The 17,548-nt window shown below is 34.1% G+C and overlaps 1 protein-coding gene across 1 annotated transcript in view; it reads right to left on the bottom strand.

Annotated features, from left to right (window-relative positions):
- Window positions 1–15,836, bottom strand: part of LOC125107819 (ovostatin homolog 2-like) — a 45,805-nt gene extending 29,969 nt beyond the window's left edge. The window contains exons 1-11 of the mRNA XM_047743259.1: window positions 15,613–15,836; window positions 15,113–15,296; window positions 14,444–14,600; window positions 12,805–12,857; window positions 12,412–12,432; window positions 9,927–10,095; window positions 9,371–9,455; window positions 5,859–5,976; window positions 2,363–2,474; window positions 950–1,059; window positions 466–624 (exon numbers count right to left, since the gene is read on the bottom strand). Of these exons, the coding sequence (XP_047599215.1) occupies window positions 466–624; window positions 950–1,059; window positions 2,363–2,474; window positions 5,859–5,976; window positions 9,371–9,455; window positions 9,927–10,095; window positions 12,412–12,432; window positions 12,805–12,857; window positions 14,444–14,600; window positions 15,113–15,296; window positions 15,613–15,677 (1,233 nt within the window). The 5' untranslated portion in view covers window positions 15,678–15,836. The remainder of the gene's footprint in view (window positions 1–465; window positions 625–949; window positions 1,060–2,362; window positions 2,475–5,858; window positions 5,977–9,370; window positions 9,456–9,926; window positions 10,096–12,411; window positions 12,433–12,804; window positions 12,858–14,443; window positions 14,601–15,112; window positions 15,297–15,612) is intronic.
- Between the last annotated feature and the right edge of the window lie 1,712 nt (window positions 15,837–17,548).

Here is a 17,548-nt window from a genome sequence, read left to right as displayed (position 1 = left end):
AAAAGGGGGAAAAAACAACTCAACTGCATGAACTCTCTCTAGTTTCTCAGAGGAAACTATTGGTTGGTAGAGACTTTATAACAACATCTTCTTGAATAAGTATTCTCACATATAATTTAATGAATGAACAAACATATAAAATACTTTAAATTTTAAAACTTTGTTAAGATACTTTTAAAAAAAGATTTATTTATCTATTGTTAGAGAGTGGGGAGGGGCAGAGGGAGAGGGACAGAGAGTCTTAAGCAAACTTCACACTGAACACAGAGCCCAAGGGGGCTCTGTTTCATGACTCTGAGACCATGACCTCAGCCAAAACCAAGAGTCTGATGCTTAACTGACTGGGCCACCCAGGCACCCCTAAAATATATTCTTAATACAAATAATCTTTTAAGCGATTCCTAATGTTCAAAATCCCTAACACTCAAATACGTTGTGGGATCCTGTCTACTTTTGATGTCTTACTTTCAGGTTGAACGCTTGATCGAATATATCTGAAGTGTCAATAGAGAAAGGAGCTTCCCCATTCTCATCTGTGGTGTAGTTTCCTATAATTCTGTCATTGAGCTTCAACTGCAATAACTTGTCCGCCATCGGCACATTATTAGGACTGGAAAATTTAAGCTGTGCAAAAAAAAAAAAAATTAAGTTTTAAAACTCAAACATCACATTTCTACAGAGAAGGAATTTTTCTATTCCTTAATCTGATTATTGACTTGTAATTTTATGAAATTCCAGAAAGGTGTTCTATTAAAAGATACATAAAATGGAAACAGATACAATTTTGTCTATTGCTTTCTTTTTCCCTGGGACTTTTTCTTCATCTATCAGATGCAGTAAGGCTACAAATGTGTTATGAAAATAGGAAAAATATCTCCAGAAACTTTAAAAGGGCAATCCATGATCCCTGAAAATGAAAAGAGAACATGTATTTTTAAGTTAGACCTACAGTTCCAAAATAAGAAATTCCTCTTCTATAGAAAGGATCCATGTTCTCAAAGCTCACACTCCCAAGCAGTTGAGTGATAAAAGTAGAAGCTATTTCACTGATTTGCACACCTGTAAGAAGTGAAAAATAGTGTGAGGGAGGATAATTGTTCGATCAAGACTCTCGAAAGAACAGCTTAAAGGACATGGCAAACTTCTGTATACAGAATTACATTCTTGTTCTACATTGAAAGGGAGATGTGGGTGCTTTGGAGCATGTTCCAGAATGCTCCATATCTATGTAGTTATAGTATACATCAAACTGAATAATGAAAGTATTTGAATCAGATGCAGGAGAAAATGCTTTTAATTTTCTTCCTCTCACCATTCTACTCAGTTCTGGCTTATAACTCCTTTTATGACACAATCTCACAGATATCTCAAGAATAAAGTTTTCCCTTCCTTTAAACCTTTCCTTAGCCTACCAGATAACTATGCTTTTAGACTTTTGCCGGATAAGAACAATACCTGAAAGCAAAGTAAATAAAAATGCACTATGGTATCAGCAAACTGTGTGGTAAGCAGAGGTAAACATATCTAGCTAAGTTATAATATGAATGTGACAAACATCCATAATGAATGTCATACACTATTGATCAAGTACATTTCTATAAAGCACTTTATAAATAATATTATCCTAATCATTTTTAAGTAACAAGAAATAATTAGTAATTGAATCTGGTTTTCTCCATCCCAAATTAATTTTCACTTCCCCCTTTTTCTTTTCCATTCTTTATTTATTGAGCACTTATTACATGTAAATGTCTCATTAATATTTTACACTTGCCACTGTCTCCATTTGTATCAAATTAGAGGTTGACAAACTTTCTCTGTGAAGATGATCTCATAGTTATTATTCTAAGCTTTGCACCACAAGGTCCACAGCTATTCAACCTTGTAACTGTAGCTCTTAAGCAAGGTTAACATATGGGGTCCTGTTCCAGTAAACTTCACATCAGTAAGTATGGAGCTGGATTTGACTTTCTAGATATAAATCGTGATCTCCTGCATTAAATCAAAGACTAGACCCGGGCAATTGTTTATCAACTGATTTACAACTGATTTACACAAAGTTAAAGAGAAATCCATAATTTATTAGCTTAGCTCTACTACTTTAGGAGAAACTTCCTTGTTCTGATTGATGCAGGCACAGAAGCAGATATAAATATGTAGCATTTACATAATTTGTTTATTTTACATATTACGTAGAAAGTCTTTTCAAAAGCAACCTTCAGTTTGACCTATTGACAAATATACTCTACTTGACAATGTTGAAGAATGAATGATCTCTATTTGGTGAGTATTGCTAACTCGATAAACTTCTCTCCAGTAAGCTGCATATATCCCCAGGTTGCCCATAAAATGTGGTTGTTACCTGTCCCAAATTCCGTAACTGTTGCAGTGATATGAAATGACATGAAAAATTCTGAACGGTAGAGTTGAAAGACTTTTGTGTTTACAGTTTGAGTGTCACAACCGTTTCTCAACTGAAAAATGAAGACAAGGTATAACGAAAAGATTAGGGATTAAAAGTCTTAAAAGGATGTAAAGTTTTAGCACAGATTTCTAACTCCCTCACACCACCCCATAAACTTGTTGAATGACCAAGAATTACAAAAGAAGGGGTGGGAGTTCATCAGCAACTAAAGCAAGTTAAGGAGGTAATGTATTTTTTATAGATTTCAGGGATAATCTACTGAAAACAATGCGGATGGAAACAAATTAAAGAATGAGTCTCGAACTGAATGATATTTTAAGAATTAGAGATTAAAATCATCTTGAGTCTTCAAGTGTGTAACATCAAAACACTTTTTAAGGTAAACTGTTCATTTAAAATAAGGAAAAATCTATAGATAATCTTTCATTAGTGACATCAAGAATCAGAGAAATATAGATTTAATTATATTTTAAAATAAACAGCATCTATTAATTCTAAATTTAAAATGTTAGAGGGATATAGCAATTTATTTGATTCTCAAAACTACCATATGAGCTAGACATCCACTATAAGGGTAAATAAATTAAAATAGAGATAGGTTATATAATCTGCCCAAGGTCACACAAATAGAAAGTGGTAGCTAGGAATTCTGATCCGAGAATATGTGCTCCTCTAAATTATCAACTATAACGTTAATGATAAAAAAAGATAATTTTACTTCATATATTTACAATTTAAATTAAAAAGAAATATAAAATGTCATCAGAAGAATCTTAAGTGCCTTGAAACTAAGAGAAAAATATTTTTCATTAATCCCCAAGACAAAGAGATAAGAATCTCAACATTAATACCAAGGGAAAAAGTGCTTTGCATGAAAATCTATGGTACTAAGCTATGGTTAAAGGAAAAAGTAAAACACAGTGTGTGTGTATGTGTTTTTTTCAAAAGGTTTTTTTTTTGTTTTTTTTTTTTTGTTTTTTTAGTTTGAGAGAGAGAGAGCATGAGCAGAGAAGAGGGACAGAAGGAAAGGGAGAAGCAGACCTTCCTCTGAAGAGGGAGCCCCATGTGGCTCAATCCCAGGACCCTGGGGTCATGAAACCTAAGCTGAAATCAGAGTCCGAGGCTTACCCGACTGAGCCACCCAGGAGCCCCACACAATGTGTTTTTAACAAAAAGAAAGAACTGAGGTTTTTTAAAACCAACAAAATGAAATTTTAGAGAAAAGAATGAATATGTTGAAAATAAAAATAAATGATTTAGGAACACAAAAATAATATCAGAAAGAAAATAATAAAACTGAAGTCAAAGAAAGGCCAATAAAATAGATAAAACTTTTATGAGCATGATACAGAATAAAGAGGGAGAGCAAAGTTGTATAAGATTAGGTGATAATACAACTGAACATCCATTTGGAAGAAAACAAAATGTTTTATTTTAGAATATAATCTAAAACTATTTTATGTTGATTAGAGAAATGTTTAAAATCTTAAAGTGCTTTAATAGTTGTATATACAACACGGTGGTAGATGAGAACTTTTTCTAAGGCCGAGAATTTATAAACATTAGGAACTTTGATATTTCAAAAATAACACAGCCAACGTTGGTATTTAAATAACAGACTTAAAAGATTTGCTTAGAGGATGGAGGGTAATATTTATAAAAAAAGAAAGTTTCAATTTCACATGAACAGGAAAAATGGATAATTAAGAGTTCTTAAAAGAACAAACTCAAACTGATAACAAGAATATGAATTTGCTCAAACTCATATTCAAATATGAATATGCTCAAACTCATGAGTAAAGCAATTAAAACAAAATAAATTTCTATCAAAATGGCAACATTTTAAAAACTGCTATACATATGCAGATGACCGTAATTTGGGAAATATAGTGTTCTCACATGTTGCTGACAAGAATTTGAATGCTTAAAAACTTTTTGGACAATAATATAATATTTTTAAAAACTGAAATTGTATGTATATATAATTGTATCTATCTATCGATCTATCATCTATCTACTTTAACTCATGGAACCCACCCCAAGGAATCTATATCAAATAAGTAAAACCACTCAGATGATAGTTTTAGCAGATTATTTACTGCTCTATTTTCACAATGGGGGGAAAAAGGCATTAGCCAAGAGAACACCTATCACTTGGTAAAATAGTTAATTAATGTACATTATAATCATGCCATGGGAAAATGTGCTGCGTATGTGGAAGAATTCCAATCAGCCTTTCTTCACCTGCATTCCTATCTAAAAGATTTCTGCTTGTCCTGACCAAATATTGATATTTACCTAAAGGATGTTCATCACTTTGGTGAATAAGTTCAGGACAATCAGACTTAAATTATAAACTGAACTGTATACAGATTTCATGTTCAAAGTCCAAAGTTGCTTCTCAAAGAAATGGGCAGAATTGTTTACTTATGTGAAGATGCTACAGATTGGGAAAACAAATCATGCCTTCACAAATGAACCTCAAATCTAAAGTAATACAAGTAGATACTCTGAATTGCAGGTGTTTGCAAATGAACTTTTTCCACAAGGACAGTTCTAGGTTGCATGGTGCGTATGATCAGGGATTCATTTATTTAACAGATAACTAATGATTCCACACAGAAAGATCAGAGAGGTCAGTAGACAGTATATAAAGCAAGAAAAGCCAATAAGATTGTTCACATTTGACAATTCTATGAATCCATCGGTGGGTAACAATCTATATGGCCTAGAGAATAAGAGACTATTGAAGGATGTTGCACTTGCTCTTCATTCTTCACTTTATCGAGTTGAAACCCTCATTATCCGCAAAATGAAAATAGTGTTGTTAAGTTCCTCTTACAAATGAAATTGTAGAGGCCGAGGGCAGGCTTCCCCAAATGTGCCACTTTGGCATACTGATTATTTTAAATAAAAGTTTCTTAAGAAACAGCCAGTGTGAGGACACGCAGACCCTCGTTGGTACCTGTGAAAGCAGGAAACAGATCTCCTATGTGAAAGGCACGGCCACTGCACTAAAAAGTAAAAAGACATTCTTACCCCTAGAGAGAACAGACTTTGAAGCGAAGAAAGCTATGGAAACAAACCTTGTTACTTTCTTTCTAATCTACTACTTCAGACCAAATTCCGATTAAAATTCCTTACTAATTAAAAGCTCCCAAACATCTGTTTTCTTTATCCTGTCAATTCCTCACAAATTTATTGTCTAAAAACTACCTGCCTTGGTCACTTTGTTAGATCTCAGTTTCATTATGGGACCTCCATGTGCACCTAATAAAACTGTTTTTTTTTTTTTTCCTTCTGTTAACCTGCTTCATGTAAATTAAATTCTTTGTCCAGTGGAAGACCATGAAGGGTAGAGGGAGAATTTTTCCTTCTCTACAGAATGAAATGAACAAGATCATTTTTTAAAAATAAACATTATGATCTGTACCTGTGCAATAAACTGTTCACATATTTCATTGTTGTTGTTCTCACAATTCCCAGAGGAAAAAAATTCCCTGCACACCCGGATTTGGGCTTTCCCTTGCACAGGCTGGCCGTACGTGTACCTGGTAGGAGGAAGTATACATAATTACAGATGAACAATACCATGGGAGTATTTGATGGGCTTCTTCAGAAATTATATATGAAATCTGTAATCTAGGACTACTCCAATGACCAAATTCAATTGCGATCCTCATCTATTAGTGCTATCTTCACCAGGAAATTTGGGCTAATTAGGCACATGATATTGTTATGAGGGTTCAGCTGCTTTTTAACAAATCAAACTCAGGGGGCACCTGGCTGGCTTGGCTGGTAGAACATGTGACTCCTGTTCTCAGGGTCCTGAGTTCAAACCCCATGTTGGGTCCAGAGCTTACTTTAAAAAAGAGAAAGAAAGAACAACAACAACAACAAAAAATCAAATTCAAGGTAATGTAGAACCTAAAATCTCAGTAAATCAAATTTAATGATTAAATTGATTTTTTTAAAATTATATTTTAGTCTGTTAGAAAAATTATAAAATTTGCAGCACTTTTTTCTTTAGCAGAAAAATATATATGCATATAAGTAACATGTGAATTATTCAGGATCTTAGAATCCTTCTAGGTCAATACTGTAAACAACAATTCTCATTGTGCATTCCATAAATGTAGAAGGTATGGAGATTGGCATAAACTAGATAAACTTTGATGAAACACATAACATCTTAGGGGTAGGGTTAAATAAATATCTCACTTTCTCCTAAAACACACAAAAAACCACAACACAAGTTTTTTTTAAAGTTTCAGTCAAAGGCAAATACAGTTGATTTGAGGTTTTTTTGTTACTTGAGGATTGTTTCCACTAAGGTTTAGAAAAACAGTTAATAAATGTGAGATTAGTGAATAGTAAAACTGAATATAATTCCATTTACCAATTATAATATTTTTCCCTAATTGTTGGACGCTCGGATATACCCGATGTTTACATAGATTATCTCATTTATTTTTTTAAGTTATCCTGAGATGGAGATGTATTATCTCATTGTGAAGGTTAGTGAAATGAGATCAGGCAACACACTTCTCTACATTGTAAGATGTGGAATTGAAATTCCATATTCCATTCCATCTTCTCACTTCCCATAGCCCATGCTCTTCACATTCCACTAATTGGCTTTTCTCTATTTAAAAATTCTCAATGCTTCTGAGACTCAACCTAAATCACTAAAATCATCTGTGAGCTGTAAATATCAATTACATGCAAAATAGAGGGAAAACTAAGATCAGGGCACAAATGTTCTACCTGCACATGCCTTATAGTTATTCTTACTGTCTTTTGCTTATAAAAGAAAACTCTCACTGTAGTGTTATCTGTGGGTTAACACAGGCTCATGAAATATGTAGCTCAAATTTTTAAACAGATCAGAAAGAATAAATATTATCCCTTTGTGATTTGAAAAGTTTTTGGTGGATACTAATGCAGTTTATTAAAATGCCTTTGCCTGTAGTCAAGTTTTCTTCCCTTCTAAAAGCTTAATTCATCTTGGAAGTTGTTGGCTAAAATAATCTGATTTGCTATTGTTTTTAGCTGTCCCAAGTTAAGTCCCAGGGAATACTAAAGAAACAATGTGCAGAGCACAGTACATAGAACCTGAAGGAGGCAACTCGTTCACTCCTGTTCACTCCTGGACATCCTGATTTCGTTCCTCCTGTTCCTGCAGCCTGCCCAGAAATAGCCTTATAGCCAGCAGAGCTATAGGATATCATTACTGCTGATACTGACATACTCTTTAATGTCAAATTTAAGTGGAATGTAATGTTAGAGAAGAGTCAAGAAGTCTCAATTCTGTATCAGCATTTAGCTTAGTACGTCTCTTATGAAGGCATTACTTGATAAATATGTTGGCTCTCCTGATACGTAGTTTGTACTTTTTTAGCATAACAATGGGCAGATTAATTACAGGTGTTAATCTCATTAATTCTGGCTTCTACTAGTAAAATTAGGTTAGGACTCTGGATTTTTTGAAGCTTATATTGATTATTCCCTTATTTTTAACACATGTAACCTCCATCTCTCATATATTACATTTATGAAATTCTGGCACATGTCAGCTACTCTTCCCTGAAACAACAACAAGAAAAATATTGTTATGATTTTCCTAGAGTCCAAAGGACATTGTAAAAAGTGTCAGCCTTTTACCCAATATGTCCTTAAAATACTTTGAATAGTCTCAAAATAATTTAAAAATACTAAAAAATATTTTAAATACTTTGAAAATGCTCAAAAGCAAATAATTTCCATGTCCTCAGTTAAATAAACAGTTCAAACAAATACATTAAATATTACATTTTTAATTCTTTACATAAATTATAACAGAGGTTTTGGTTAGGAGAATACCTCTGAAGCCAAACAGCATTTGTCTAAATCCAGTGCTAGGTCTGCCATCCAAAAGCTCCACTAATTGATAAATTATTTTAGTTCTCTGTATCTTATTATCTTTCTTTCTAAAATAGAGATGATAATAGCTTTTGTTTTGTAGCACTGTGGTAAGACTATAATGAATGCAATGCTCAATGCAGCAATCAGCATTCAGCAAATAGTAACTATATTAATTATTATCAGAAATTTGAGAAAAGGCATCACACTTTAAAAAATATATAAGACATTAGAAATAAGTTCTCAAAAAGAAAATGAAAATTTCTCAAATCATATAGGAATTCTTTTCACATTAAGAGGATTCAAATTCATCCTAATTAAATTGGTAAAATATCTTTTTTCCCCACTATGACATTTTCAAGAGTTTCTTTTCTTTTGTTTATTTTTTAAATGAAAACTCCAATTATGGTGATGATTTAATGAGGCAGGTACTTCTGTATCAGTTGTTAGAATTGAACGCTGACACAACGTATTTAGTGGGTAATATGGCAATCAAAACCTGAAAGAGCATATATATTTTGTTTTGATAATTCCAATACTGGGCATCTTTATTAAGTAAATATTTTTAATTCAGAACTTCTTATACACTTATACACAAAGACATAGGCTATAATAGTATTTGTTACTGGGAAAACAAAATCAAATTTCTTATGTGTTATATAATAAAAGAAGAGTTAATTTGGTATGACCATATAGTGATATGTTTATGCAGCAAGGAATTAGGATTTATGAAAGTGTGGCTGAGTATGAAGACATGTTTTCTTAATTACAATGGGTAGAAAAGTATGATTGCAGTTGTGCAAAATATTCACAAAAGTTTGGAAGAAAATAAATCACAACACAAATGACAATTGGTAGAATTAATTATATGTAATTTCTTATATTTTTCCTTATCTCTTTCAAATATTTTACAATGAAATTCATTACTTCTCTAATAATCTTAATGTAAGCAAATAAGTAATTAAAGTTACAAAGTTAATTTTATTTCTCATTCTTTTTGAGCTTTGTATTGACCTGTGTAGTCAAAGTTTCCTTAATACTTACTTAGCACATACATTCACTTGGAATTCATCATCCGAAATAGTTATTGTTTGTGGCGCACTGACCTTAACTTCAAACTTGGGCAACACTGGAAATACAAAGAAACAGACTTCAGTTCTTACAATCACTGGTGAGAAAAACTTAGAGCAATCATGTAACTAAGTATACCTCTGTGCACAACACTGTCCTATGTATGCATCTATATAAACCACAATTCAACTGCCCCAAATTCTGTGTAAGTGATAGTGTCTTTCCTTTCTCTTTCCTGCCCTCAGAACATCACATTTTATTTATTGTAATCTTTTACATCATGTAGAAGATTGTCTGGATTGTAGAAGATATTTCCTTGGTAGAAGAGTCAGAGGTTAGAATCAGGCGATGGGACCAGGAGTGAGGAACAAGAAAAGAAAGATGATAAAGCAGAAAACCCCAAGAAAGGAAAATGACAGAAAACTAAATCAAGCCTCATTGACTTTTGCTTAAATCTAACATAAAAATTGTTTTGTTGAGTCCTTTGAGCTCTACATTTACTCAGAACAACAAGGCAGTAGTTGGTTACCATATCTATCAACAGTAAATTGGTTTGTCAATGTATTTCCTGATTTTCTTCTCACAAAAACAGAGTAATCTCCAAACATTGGTTCTGAAATCAGTTGGAAGGAGAGTTGGGTGATATTTTGAGAAGAGGTCACATTTTGCCATTGAAAAATTCTATTGTTTTGAGGATCCTGGAAATAAAGAAGAAATAAAATCAGAGGTCATAAAGAGTATTAGTCTTTCCTTCTTTATTTTGGGTATGTTCTGTAGTTATTGTAAATAAAGAAAACTACCATTTTATTGAACTGATATCTCACACTGTAAAAATAACATAACTTTCTCAAGGACTCAAATTTAATTAATATTAATATTCAACTGATCTAGTATATCTCTAGTAAGCCCCCAAAAGATAAGAACAATAACCTGTAATGAGTGCTTTGAATTTTTTTTTTAAAGATTTTATTTATTTATTTGACAGAGAGAGATCACAAGGAGGCAGAGAGGCAGGTAGAGAGAGAGGAGGAAGCAGGCTCCCTGCTGAGCAGAGAGCCCGATGCGGGGCTCGATCCCAGGACCCTGAGATCATGACCTGAGCCGAAGGCAGCGGCTTAACCCACTGAGCCACCCAGGCGCCCCGTGCTTTGAATTTTCATCTTCCTGAACCAGAGCTGCAAAGTTAAAAAATTTAAAACTCAGTGTGCCTGCTCCAGTGGAGTGTTTTCCAAAGTAGAGTAGACCCACACCAACAGATGCATAAGGAGGTATTTATCCTCACAGATAGTTGTACAGGTTGTCCGTGGTGTTCATTTGGTAAGTAAATTGGTCATGAATTTTCACACTGCATGCAACAGTGGTTCAATGGAAGTTCTACAATAAGAAAGGATTGACACAAGAAAAAAGAAAGATAGATAATGCCACCCTTTCTCCTTTATTTGCTTTTAGTATACTGCAGCTTATGTGAGCCTGGTTCCATAAGTTTGTTGATATCATCCAGTTGTGAGTAAAGAACTCCTGATAAAAAGGTTTCTACAAAGAAACAAAAATAGTATTTACTACTCACTTAGTTTTAATTCTTTTTCCTTTCCTCTATGATTAAGTATAGAAAACTAAATTAATTTTCCATTCGGCCTTTCAGTAAAGATTGCCCATATGACCAAGTGTTGGCCAACTGAATACAAGTAGAAGTCATTGGGAGATTATTTCTACAAAAATCAGATGCAGCTGGCATTGAGAATAAAACAATGCACAGAGGATGGCAGGGAGGTTAAGTAGAAGAAGCCTGGATCCTTGGTAATATTATGCTGTTACCGTCCCCATCCCAAAGCACCTACACTTAGACATAGCAGTTTGTGAAAACAATAAACCTTTTACTCTCTGAAGCCAATGTTAGTTAAGCTTTCTATTGCTTTCAGTGGAACAGACACTAGCTGATTTAGGATCTGAAGATAGTACTATTCATGGATTACTAATGATGTATGAAAATGGCCAACTTGATATTTATCCTACTAGAAGGATGAACTATTTGCCACCCATATAACAGAGTCAAAAAAATTCAAATTATAAAGAAGCCTATTTGAAGTAGGCATTTACATACATGTTCATTAATGATGATCTCAATGTAACAACATTTAGACTGAGTTAATAGTAATGGTACATATTGCATGTAGAAATTAAAATGCTTATGTTGGAGTTGATTGATACAAATGATTTACTGACAGACATGAAATTGAAATGAGTTTGAAAGTCACACTGCAATAGAGATTTGAAAGCAAAGCGTCCATTTTGTAATAATATCACCTAACTTATTTCAAACCTTTACAGGTTTTCTATTTCCTTAAGATAAGCTGTGATTAAATTAAGATTGAAAAGAGCCAGTAGCCCAAACCAAGCAATTTTAAATATAAACCTCCCTTAGAAGGAGCCCAATCTTTCATTTTCCATGAAAACTCATTATGGTGCTTGCCATACAGGACCTCCACTAAACATGGCAGCCCTTCATTTACATCTTCATCTGATGCCTTACACTGTGTATGTAGATAAAGGTTTTTCTTCTCCTTATTTCAGTTATCTTAATTTCTAACTAATGGAATTTATCTAAATATTTAAAAAAGAGTGCTTTCAGAAAATATTCACTTACTTGTGGAACATAAGGAATAGCATGGAGGACATTTGAAGAAGGAAAGGAAAAATGAAGGGGAGGAGATCAGAGGGGATAGACGAACCATGCAAGGCTGTGGACTCTGAGAAACAAAGTGAGGGTTTTGGAGGGGAGAGGAGTGGGGTGATGGTTGAGCCCAGTGGTGGGTATTAAGGAGGGCACAGATTGCATGGAGCACTGGCTGTTATACACAAACAATGAATCTTGGAACACTACATTAAAAACTAATGACGTTTTATGGTATGGTGACTAACATAACATAATAAAAAAATAAATAAAATTTAAAAAATAAAAAGCGAGTGCTTTCAGAAAATAATCTTGAGAAATTGTGATAAAGCAGATCGCTTACCTGAAGTGTGATCAATGGATACTGAAAAGAAAAAAAAATGCAGGTTAATATTGTAATAGTGTTTTTTTGTAGACAAAATTTCTACAATGAAGCATGCCAAGGAAACCCCAAATGCTAACGAGAGCTTGACCTTCACCAGGAAGTCGAAAGCAGGTTCCATGCAACCCATTTTTCCCCCTTATATTATAAGAAGACCTAAAAAAAGTATCAGTTAGCTCACTATAGAGGGAAGTTTTAAATTTGGCGGTCAGCATTGAAAGTATACCTGTATAGCATTCCATGCTAGAACTGATTTGTGTACTTATGGAAAACTTTCCGATGACACTTTACACAGCAATGGATTTGTTTAATTTGCTTCAATTTCATTGTACCATTCGCAATTATTGAACTCACCAAATCCTCAACAGGTCTGAACTTGGTATCCAGGGTCACAATGCGAATTTGAACTAAAAGAAAAGAGGAAGAGGGGACAATATTTTTTCTTGTTATTTCCTTTCCAGGTATGATTGCTTATAAATAGATATAGAAATTAATTACCTTGCTATTACAGAATGCTATACTCCCTTCTCCCCTAGCTCTCTCTTGACCCTTTGAAATTTGGGTTCTATTTGGAACGATCTCTTATTAATACATTTGTAATTCCTTTGTTGTCAATTGCTTTGTTATTATTACCAAAGCTGACACTAGCTGCTGCCACCACCAGAAACTTCTACCCTAATGGCCCACAGGGATACCTTAAAAATTGGTGCTGGAATTAATCATAGAAAGACAAATGTGAAATATATATAGTAGAAGTTACATTCCTCCTATAATTTTCTTGGAAAATTTATTAATGTTAGCAAACTTTAAATTAATTTCAGCAGAATTCCAGAAAGACCATTTTAACTACCTTTGTATAATAACTGTCATCAAAGCATTTTAACAAGCTGATAGAATGCAATGCAGCAAAAAAATCTCACAATATGAATTCTGTTTTAACTCTTTTATTTCTTTTAAATTAATCATACAAGTACATAATTTTAGAAGATAATACATAGATGCTGTCATCCAACCCCCTAATTTTATAAATGAGAAAACTGAAGGTCTCAAAGAGCTGAATTTACTTGACAAAACCCAATAATTTATCAAAAAACTCAAAACAAAGACCACATCCTTCAGAATCCTAGTTTGGTGTTCTTTCTGCTGCCTTTTACTTAATGCAATAATAAAGAAAATTAGAACGACTCTGCTTAGGTTATCAGATTTGTGATTATTTCTACTGGTATGAATAATAATAATAATTAATAATATCATTTGCAGAGTCTTTACTGGGTTCTAGGTACTACTTTACAATGACTATCTTATTTTATTCTCACAATATTTCTGCAAGTGAGTCATTTTTAGTATCTCTATTCTAAAGAGGAAAAGAAATGAGTTTAAACACAGGTTTAATTAGCTTGCCCAATTGGTAAATTATGGAGAAACAAATGAAACCAAATAATTTTGTTCCACGTCCCATGCTTGTATTGATTGTATTACGGAAGTCTGTCATTAGAATTTTTAAGCAGCGAAAGTGGCATGCGTGAATTGAAGAAGTGAAGCATTCAATTAATGGAGTTGGAGGAAACTGTTTCATAACTGATCTAGACAACCAGTAGAAATTCAAGAAATCCACAATCCCGTAACTTTAATTAATTAATTAATTTTTTATTTAATCTCTTTTCAGTGTAACAGAATTCATTGTTAACGCACCACACCCAGTGCTCATGCAATATGTGCCCTCCATAATACCACCACCAAGACTTTATTTAGTTGCAGAGAGAGAGCACGCATGCAGGAGAGAGGGCACAAGCAGGGGGAGCAGCAGGCAGATTGAGAGGGAGAAGCAGCCTCCTTGCTGAGCAGGGAGCCCCATCAACTGAGCCACCCAGGCATCCTGATCCCATAACATTTTAAATTGAAGCCTCTGACATTCATGTGTTTGGATTGCTCTCAATCTGAAGGATGTGCTCCTGAGGCCAATGATATGAAGGAAACAGGAACACTGACTTACCATTCTCTCCGGGTTTGTAGATGGGTTTATCTGTTTGCATAAAACTTACTGTCTCCTCTGAAGTGAGTGCTACAGATCTCCTCTCGAAGATTCTAAGCGTCTCTCCCTTAGCCAGCAATGTCACAAAAGCCAACTGCTTGGATGACTTCTGAGAAACCTGTTTATGTTACAGAGCAGAGAATGGGAAAACAATTTTTAGACATCAAGCTTGCAAACAGTGTCTTAATTTGGTTTCTCAAGCTGAGAGCCTCCAGAGAATAAATTATTTCTTAATGGGAGGTATGGACACCACTTTTTACAATTCTTTTATTTAAATAGCATTAGGGCAGTTTCTAATAAACTTATTTTTATGCCTGCTAATCTTCTGTTTTCTTTTTTCATTGTCCTAAGTCCCAGTCTTGCTTCTCTCTATCTGGATTCTCTTTCCTCATATTGTTAAATAGTTGTATCTAAAAAGAAGTGATTGCATTTTATTATCACTTCCTGTGAAAGAAAAATGGCAATATTTCACAGATTTTGTTGCATGGGTTCCTCTCAGGAATTCTCTAATTCTACTCCCTAGCTTCCACAATTCATCCCAAATCAAGATTTATCTCTCCTAAAATGATTTTTATGTCATAATTTCATCACCCTAACAGAAAATAAGAAGGGGCAAATCTAGTGCCTCACCTGGAAATCTGCACAAGCATAAAAGTTATCCTCTTCCACAGACTGGTCAAAAATAGTGGTATTGTAGCCATCAGATTCTAAGACGACACTCAAGGATACAGATTCATTGAGATTTGAAAGGTGGAGACAAGCCTTTTTGGCAGAATGACTCTGGATCACGGAGGAGACCCATAGTATATACTGTCTACACAAAGAAAGTGATCAACACTTCAAACAAGTGTAGCCGAAATGCAAAACATAAAAACAATTTTGGCTTATTGAAATATTCCTGAAATATTTTCATAGTATTACATATAATAAACTTGAGTATGCAGAGAGGGTTATCTTAAGAAAAAGATGTCAATTCCCTTCTTACACTTGTTCAAAATTTATAAGGCAAACCAGCACTCAATCTCAGAAGTTGAAATGGTGAACTACAGTCAAATTTTAACATAGAATGCATTTAATAAGGTCACTTTGCTAGTACTATAGTAAGAATAAAGGATATAACATTTCCTTACGGTTCTGAAGCCACAGAAACAGCAAAATGAAGCAAAAAGGTGCTCAGAAAAATGACGGGCTCCATCTTATCCCAGTGTCTGAATCATAAAGACTTCAAGGTAAATATTTAATCTTTCTCTCTCTTTTTTTCTTAGTAGATGTTAGCTGCCCCAACTATCCACTTTCTTTTCTTCCTTCTACTCTGCCTCTCTCTGTACCTCTTTGCTTTTAAAGTCAACGAAGGATCAGATACGTTTTGGAAAAAGTCACAGGGACCCACCAATCACAATTAAATGGCCTCTCCCATTACTTGGCTGGGCAGTGTGTAGGGCGGGGAGGTTGTCATTTTGTATACAACTTCCTTCTCAAGTTCACTGGATGCTTTCAAAAGCTTTCTGCTTTTGGAATCAGCAGCACAGGTTGTACAGGAAGAAAGAGAAAACAAAGAAAGCGGTTGTGTGACACGTGGGAGTTCATTAGTTTAATTCAGCATTTCCGTTCCAGGGCTGACTGCAGTATCAAAAGCATTAATAAGAAAAATACCTCTTCAAAGAGCTATTACCATCCCAATTGTCAAAAGGTAAATTTTTCAGGCTGCTGAGAAAAGTAGTGTATCTGATATTGTCAAAACACAGATGCAATTAGATATCTCAATATAGGCTCATTTTACAGATAATTGAAACTGTTATTCTTTTATAAATTCCTAATTCAGAATACAACATTTACAATGTTGATATGCAGTCAACTTTTACTATGATTTTCTCAGGAAGATTTTCTTTACAATGTTCAGTATCCTTTTCTACCCTAAATATAATAAAAACAAATAAATAAAAGGTAATAAATTTATGTGTGACTGTGTACCCACCTACTGATCACTTCTTGGCCAAAAAAAAAAAAAAAAAAAGAGGGAGGAGGGGTTTTATCATAATTTTGATCGTAAAATGTTTCTAAAGGGAAAATGAGCCATATCAAAGAAACTGACCACCTCTTGACTGTGTCTCTTGTGTGTTAATTTTCCCACTTATCTTCCTTTCTTTTTTTTTAAAACATATTTTTATTACAAATATTTTATAATATTTGTTTTATTTATAATATATAATATAATATATATGATATATAATATTTGTATTATTTATAATAATAATGTTTTATTACTAACCAGAGTTAAAACATCTGGTTTGAAGAATGTTACATTGTGTGTCATGAAGAGAGAACTGGTTTCAGTCAGGTTGGCTAGCAACAGGGCAAGGGCAAATCCAAAGGGAAAAACGATAGCAAATATACAGATGAGGAGCTGTAGTGAGGTAGTAAAAAGCCTCAGGAACGTGAGAGGGAGGGCTCCTAGTGGAGCACACTTTGTGCTCCAGTGCAGAAGTGTGTTCACAAAAGCTCTGACCTGTTGCTCTCTCAGTACAATTGAGACATTGCTCCCTTCCTCATTTCTATATAGGACTTTGGTTTTTGTCTGTCTTTTTTCTAACCCGGTGAAGGAAACCATCTCCCCTGAAATTTCTGCTTCAGCGCTAATGCTCAATTCTCAACCCGTCCTGCCAGATATATGATTTAATTTATTTCCCCTGGAACCTCAAATTGTTCATCTCTGTTTTTGAATAACACCTTAACCTCTGATATCCCCTCAGGCTTATTATTGGAACACTCTCTCCACTCCACTCCCCAGCCTCACAAAATATAAACATATATTTTTATCCCCAGGGGTACAGGTCTGCGAATCGCCAGGTTTACACACTTTCACAGCCTCACAAAATAAATGAAATCACTAACTTCCCAAACAATTAAAGCTCACCAGCTTTTACTCACTAGTATTCAAGATAAAGGGCTCCATGAGGCAGATTGCTTAGAGATCCAAGCAACTAATTCTTTATTCCCATGGCTGATAAATCCAAAGGATTGAAACTTCTCTGAAATATTTGCATTTTTTCTGGGGCACCTCGGTGG

Source organism: Lutra lutra, chromosome 8, assembly GCF_902655055.1.
Source record: "Lutra lutra chromosome 8, mLutLut1.2, whole genome shotgun sequence".
NCBI classification, from domain to species: Eukaryota; Metazoa; Chordata; class Mammalia; order Carnivora; family Mustelidae; genus Lutra; species Lutra lutra.
This window is presented reverse-complemented; position numbering and strand designations above follow the sequence as displayed.